Source organism: Glycine max, chromosome 17 (genome assembly GCF_000004515.6).
Source record: "Glycine max cultivar Williams 82 chromosome 17, Glycine_max_v4.0, whole genome shotgun sequence".
Taxonomy (NCBI): domain Eukaryota; kingdom Viridiplantae; phylum Streptophyta; class Magnoliopsida; order Fabales; family Fabaceae; genus Glycine; species Glycine max.
Window position 1 is genome coordinate 39,732,031 of NC_038253.2, and position 7,256 is coordinate 39,739,286.

The 7,256-nt window shown below is 34.0% G+C and overlaps 1 protein-coding gene across 1 annotated transcript; it reads left to right on the forward strand.

Annotated features, from left to right (window-relative positions):
• The first annotated feature begins 784 nt into the window (after positions 1 to 784).
• Positions 785 to 5,999, forward strand: LOC100791026 (probable E3 ubiquitin-protein ligase RHG1A). Its single transcript, XM_014769899.2, has 4 exons — positions 785 to 1,140; positions 2,293 to 5,044; positions 5,222 to 5,362; positions 5,554 to 5,999. The coding sequence occupies exon 2, from the start codon at positions 2,387 to 2,389 to the stop codon at positions 4,130 to 4,132; it is 1,746 nt and encodes a 581-aa protein (XP_014625385.2). The 5' UTR covers positions 785 to 1,140; positions 2,293 to 2,386; the 3' UTR covers positions 4,133 to 5,044; positions 5,222 to 5,362; positions 5,554 to 5,999.
• Positions 6,000 to 7,256: the final 1,257 nt, after the last annotated feature.

Consider the following 7,256-nt stretch of genomic DNA (forward strand, 5'->3'; position numbering starts at 1 on the left):
TTAATGAAAATGTAAAACATGACAATATATAATTAAAGCTGTTGAATTGAAAATAATAGTATAATTGTATAATAATAATGAAATTAAAAGTTTTTTTTTCCTTCTGTTTCACCTAAAATGACACTACTATTTGAATATATTAAAAATTTCTGGGGAAGTGGGGGCTGTGTTGGCAACACTGGTCATTTATTAGCATTATGTTATTTTGTTGTGTTTGGAGACAGAAGGCAGAGAGAGAGATGATGCATTTCTTAATTTCATGGAGAGAAAAATCAGAAAAAAGAAGGACCCATGCAATGCAAGCATCACCCATTTGGTAAGCTGCCAAACAAGGGCCAACAAGGGCCAACAGGCACACCCTTTCAACCTTTGGTCACATTACCAGTTACCTAAAATACTAGTATAATCACCAAATTACCATCATTAATAATTCACTTAATGCCACCAATAAAATAATGTTATTTGTGAGTGTGAAAAATGTAAATGATAATAATAAATAAACAGTAAATACCAATTAATTAGTTAATGGTTTGAGTGGTTTTTAATTCAATTTTCTTAGGTAATGTTTGGGATTTGAATTGCGTAAATAAAAAAAAAAAATTGAAAGAAGAGAATCACACTAAAATTATTAGTCAGATTTTCTGAAAAAATATTAATTTATCACAAAAGTCCAATAAACAAAAAAAAAAACAGTAAATATCATTTTGCAATAGAAGCTGGTGTCTCCACCTCCAAGGCTATGACTTTTGCATAAACACCCTCTCTCTCCTATTCGGCTGTTTTTATTTTATTTTATTTTTCTTAAAATTGAATATTACTCTCTCTTTAATCTCTTCTCTCATCTTTCCTATCTCATATTTTTGATATCATTTTCTTCTTCATCCTCCACCTAGAGTACCCTCTTTTCTCTTCTCTTTTCTTCTTCTTCCCCTTTCCATTTGTCAGTTTTGTTCTCACCTCTCTTTGTTTTTTTTTTCCTCCTCAAGTGTGAAAAGGGGAATAATAAATAAATCCAATAAAAAAAAAGAAAAAAAGCATCCACAACAAAACATGGGATGGGGTGCTTTCTTTGCTTATTCTCTCAGTTAGTCATCCTTTGATATTTTTTCTGATAGATCGGTGTTGTTTCGTTTTGTTCCTGTAAGTTTCCTGCACCCTTTTCTTCATTTTCCATTTGTCTGATCAGTCTATGGTTTTTCAGGATTCAAAACCTATAAAGTTTGAATTTTTTCTGGGTTTTTAATAATTTTCTTGGGGTTTGATTGGAGTATTCATCCTTTTCCTAATGATTTTACATGCTTTTTTGCCCCTGAGAAACTATGCTGGTTTTTGTTGCGTTGAATTGTTTAATCCATCCTGTTTTTTAAACGTTGCAAGAGTTTTGCTGATCTTGGCAAAAAAAAAAACATTTTTTTTTGTTCTGTTTTGTTGATTATCTTTTGTAAAAAAGGAGTTGACTTTATTGTTGTGCTTCGTGATAATTGTCTTCTTTCTCTGCTGGGTCTGTATTTTCTTTGGTGTTAATCAATTGGTAATGCTGCATTATTGGGTTTTGTACTGTAGGGTTCCTTAGTTGATAAAAGAGGTGTTTGTGTTGTGATGTTTGTTGCTTGTGGTGTTTGGAAATAGTCTCCTTGTTCTTCATCCTAAGCTTAGTGTTTAGGAAGCTTAGTTTTACATTGATTTTATTGGTGTATATGATAAAAATGTAGTATTCATTTTATTTGTTTGTGCCATAATCTAAAATTTGTATGGACAACGCATGAAGTTACTCTATTGTCCAAATATTGCTGTTGATGTATAACAATTTCCTGAAACAAATACAGATAATGTTGCTTCAACCTTCCTCCATTATGGTTTCAGCTTTCAACAGATACTGCCTATGTGTCTTGATATTGATGGAAATCTTGTATGCTATCACCTAATAAAGATTTTAATTATTTCTTGTTGCTTTCATGTTATGATCACCAGACTTTGCTTTCAGTGCTAGTTTATAAAGAGAGCCAATATAGAGCTCAAGTCCTGCTTCTACTACAATTCATAGTTTACTAATAGATATGCAATTGAGACTGGTGCATTATAAAGGAAGTGGGAACATTCAAACTTGGGATAACTGTTGCTTTTAGGAGTTTAGAGTTTGAGTGACAATAACATAATGAATTTTGAAATAATTATCCCAAACTGGGTTTCCACAATGATCACTATTTGATGTGACTTACGGTATTTTACTGTTAGTGAATAGGGTATGTGCATTTTCAATGTCTAATATTTAATTTCCTGTTTGTTGGACAGATCTGCTAAGCTGAGTGAGCGTGTTCCTTGCTGCTTTATTGAGGAATTCCTTTCGTATATTTAATTTGAGTTCGGAAACTTTTACATATCTCCAATGCAAGGGCAGAGAGGTACAATTGGTTCCTTGCCAGAAACCATAGAATTTGATTGTGGATCTACATCAAGTGCTGCTACAGTTGAACCACATATATTCTGGAATAATATGCGGAATCCTGCAGAAAATCAATTTGTACTTTCCCCCAGTGATATAAACCCATCTCACATGAATTCTATAAACAATGAATGGCAGAACTTGAGTGGATGGAGCATAGGCGAGCCAAGTTCCAGTAATACACAGAATGGGGTTGCCAACAATGAGCAGAAAAGAGAGCTAGGATTATTGTCTTCATTAAGTTCCGGTGCTATAGCTGGTCCAAGACTTGAAGAAAGGCGCTTTGAATCAAACAATGCCTTTTCATTGGACAACGTCAATACAAGTCCTATGCATATACGCAGCTCCAGTTCTCACTTGGTGCCACAGAACCTCAACTTAAACGCAAGTTTAGCCGATAGTGGTACTGATAACAGCTATCATGTGGAACGACCTCCTAGCTTGATCAAGTCTAGTGGACCGTTAAATGAGCATGTTGCACCAACAGTTGGTTCTGGTCCTTTTCTGCTTCCTTCTGGAACTGCTAATGGCTTTTTAGGTGAGGAAACTGATGGTAGGCCAGGTTGTTCTCTAGACACCCGCCGTGTATCTTGTAAAAGAAAGGCTGTTGAACGAAATGTTGGACAATCTTCAGATGGTGGAAGTTCTAGCTATAGTCAGCATACAGATGGTAGTACTTGGAACACTCTTCCTACTCAGGCTTATGGGGGGATCAGTTTTAACAGATCTGCCCCAACGGATCAGGTAAATGCGAGACTTGGCCTGAGTACAGGGGATGGATCCTCTGAAAGCATTCCTGTGTCAAATGTAGCAAGAAGCTCAGGAAGTTTCCACAGAAATTTTCGTCCGAGGACAAGTCCTTCAAGTCAACAAATTTCTGTTCCTCCCACTGCAATCTCAAGTGGGAATGTTATTAGGAGTTCTGGTGTTTCATCACCCTCTCCTATATTGCAACGATTTCATCCTGTTGATAATTCTTTTGACTTGAGGGCAGTGCCACCTGTTGATACTATGGTTCCTCAAAGTCAGCCCCTTGTTATTCATGTTCCTGCTTTACCAAGGAATGCACAGTCATTCAGGTGGAGTGGTGGTTCCAGTTCAACAAACAACCATTCCTCAAACTCAGTTATGTGTGCAGATAGAAATAATCTACCAAATGAGGAAGCAAGCTCAAGAAGTATGCCTAGAAACATTATAGAATACCCAATGTTTGTGCCTGCAACCAACTTAAGAAACGTTGTTCGGAATCCAGCTAGAACTTCAAATAATGCAAATTTAAGTATTCCAGGAAATGTTGGTTCTTCATCGCGGACAGGCTCAAATCCAGCTGTCAATCCACCACCTGCTTCGGCGTGGGTTTCTCGCCCTAATCCTCAGCAGTATCCGCGCAGATTATCTGAATATGTTCGTCGGTCCTTGTTTTCTCCTGGTTTGGAAGCTGCTGGAAGTTCAAGCAATAGTTATACTCCCTTCCGTGGTCCTCCTACTTCATCTGAATCAAGGGGACTGTCATCTGGGGTAAACCCGTTCGAGAGGCAAGGTGATAGTGAATTTGGAATTCCATATTCGTTACAATCTTTGGTTGTTGCTGGTGAAGGAAGTAGTAGACTTGTATCTGAGGTCTGTATTCAGCTCTTTCTTCTCCTGCATATCATTATTATTGTAGGTGTAACTGCTGGAAAAGATTGATTCTTTAATATGTGTCTTAGATGTAAGCTGGCATGTGTTCTGCTGCTATCAGCCTCGTTTTTTCTTTGAAATAGCACTTTTTTGTTGAAATTATATATTTGATCTTAGGATCAGGAGTTATTTTAAGGAAAACTCCAGGCTGGATGAGGTAAGGTTTTGAATATAACAATTGGTAATGATTTATAGTAAAGTAAGCAAAATAAAAAGTATAGGAGCAAATGTGATTAGACCTTACTCTTATGGTCAATCATCACACTAGGTTTGATTGAATTGCTTGAGTTGCCACTTTGGTTAAATTTTTTAAAACAATTTAACTTTTATTCTGAATATAAGCCAATGATACCTTCTGAAGACAATTTCCAAGCTCTATTACTTTAACACTTTTGGGAGTTGCAATATTTTTATTTTCTTTTATAAATATTGTTCTCTTGGACCTAACACATCTGCATCGGGATAGAGATAGGAAAAAAAGAGATTTTCGTGGTTTATGGATTAGTCGAATAAATGCAGTAATTCGCGGGAATTAATGTTGTATGTTGACAATGCACTGATGTTGAGTAAAGCTTTCTTGGCCCCTTTTTTATCCCCTGATCCGTCTCTCTATGCAAAAAACTGAGGGTGAACTTGAAAGTTTTAAATTTCTATGGATTTTGTTTTGATTTGGGGAAATTGCATCTGCAATCAACATCAACCAGCTTGAAAGTGATATGGGTTGCTATCTGTTTATTTCATCTATTCTTGGTTGCATACGAGCTATTTGAACTGATATATTTATACTAGTATTGTAAGATGTGTGGTTGGATTCTATGACAGGATGTTATGATCCTTGACCCTTCAGTGTTCTCTGGAATTGCTGATATTCATGATCGACACAGGGATATGCGACTTGATGTGGATAACATGTCCTATGAGGTAAAGACTTAAAATTACTTATTTCTACATTTGTATGCATATGCATATGTTTTAACACATTACACATGTGTATATATACTCCTCTGTGTCCTTTTGCCACTTTGCTTGTATTAGAAGTTGATGCTTGATGCTTTATTTTATGAGTTTCTTATTATGTAACGCTTATGGACATAATAGGAGCTATTGGCTCTGGAAGAACGCATTGGAAATGTGAGCACTGGATTAAGTGAGGAGATTGTATCGAAACTTTTGAAAAAGAAGAAGTATTCAGCTGAACCAGATTCTCAGCATGAGGCAGAACCATGCTGTGTTTGTCAGGTAAACTTAGCTAGCTGATTCTTTGTCCTCAGCATGCATGTGCACATAACACATTGGCCTTATTCTTATTATACTTTGAGTTATGATTATTTTGTTCATATACACATTGGTCTTATAACTTGAGTTATGATTAGTTGATTACTTTAACATCTTTCATATTGGTCTTATAAGTTGAGTTATGTTATGTGCAGGAGGAGTATAAAGATGGGGATGATTTAGGATCACTGGATTGTGGGCATGATTACCATAGAGATTGTATTAAACAGTGGCTAATGCATAAGAATTTGTGTCCCATTTGTAAGACAACGGGCTTGGCAACCTGAGACTTGTATCAAAAATATTTTCATATTTTCTCTTAGAAGATGAACATTGAGGTAAAGGAAAGTGGCACAATTTAATCAGAAAATTCTGCTGAATTGTAGCTGAAGTCTCTGGTGCTTTGCTGCTTACTAAATGGCCCATCTTCTTAAGCCTTAGCCAAATTTCTTATTATCAAATTTTTTGTTTACTTGTAGAAGCCAATGATCTCCGGTTAAAGTGACACATGAGATGATTGGTGTGGTGGATAAAGGAACATTTCTTAACTGTAGTTGACAAGGCTTGTTTTACATTTATGAAATTTTTTATACATTGCTCATATTATTTTTGCTCTTGGTCGATTTATGTGTGATTGATCAATGGGTTAAACTGGATTGGTATTTGGTAGTATAGCGCAAGAAAATGGTTTAAATAATGCAAGATTGAAACGGTTAATCATTAATGTAAAATATCTGTCATTCATTGTATTTTCTTTTAAATAATTTATTTGTGACAAATTTAGGCTGTGTTTAAAAAATAGTTTATTTGGATTTATGATGTCTTCATAAGATATTTTAATCTTGTTTCAGAAAGTTCTTTAGGATAGATTATGAAAATAGCCTATAGCTTATATACAAATAGTTTAATTATATTTTCTTTTCTATTGTAGAAATAGTTTATACAAAAAGCATTTCCTTGACTAAGTACAAATTTAATAAATACATAATTAGGTTGTTTAATCAAGGTTTCTTAATGTTAGTTTTATTAATAAAAACGAGTTTTAAGTAAGTTAGTCGATTTTATTTAAAAGGAAAATTCGAGTATTGTATGGATTTCTTAAAATTTAAGCTTTAATATTTCGTTCGGATTAAGAATGAAGTAGGGGAAACTGGGGAATGGGGTAGGAAGGAAACAAATAAAAATGATAGAAATAAAAGAGAAATAGGGTAAAAAAATATAAAAAGGAGAGGAATGGAAAGATTTCTCTTCACTGATTTGGGTGAGGGGAAAAGAGAGTAAAAATAAATTATATGAAAATATTTTTATATTGATTAACAAATTGTTGTTTTTATTTTATTATTATTTCTAGAAAAAAGTATTTTGATATTATTACTTTTATAGTTTTATGTTATTTTTATTTTTTAGGCAATATTTGTAAAGTAGAATGAAACAGAATATGGTGAGAGTCATGAATATTTGTAACTTTTTCTTCCCAATTCTCCTCCAAACAAAGGAAATAACTAAAATCACTCCTAAATCTTTCCTTCCCAAATCTTTTCCTCCTAAATTAACCAAAACATAGGGTAAGTCTTATTCATTTTCACAAAATTTACATATAAGGTGAAAAAAGTTAAATCTTATAAAGATTATATTGATTATATATTTATTTAATGTATAGTCTCACTACACTTTTATAAGAAATATTACATTGATCATATCTTTAGTTAGTGTATGATCTCAACACACGTTTTTTAATACATGAGACTAAATATTTGAAGTCTGAAACATAATATAATCCCATGACAAGGAATAAACATCTAGAATATAGACAAAGTCAGCATTAGGAGCGGGTGTATGTGTGTTCTTTTGATTTTTT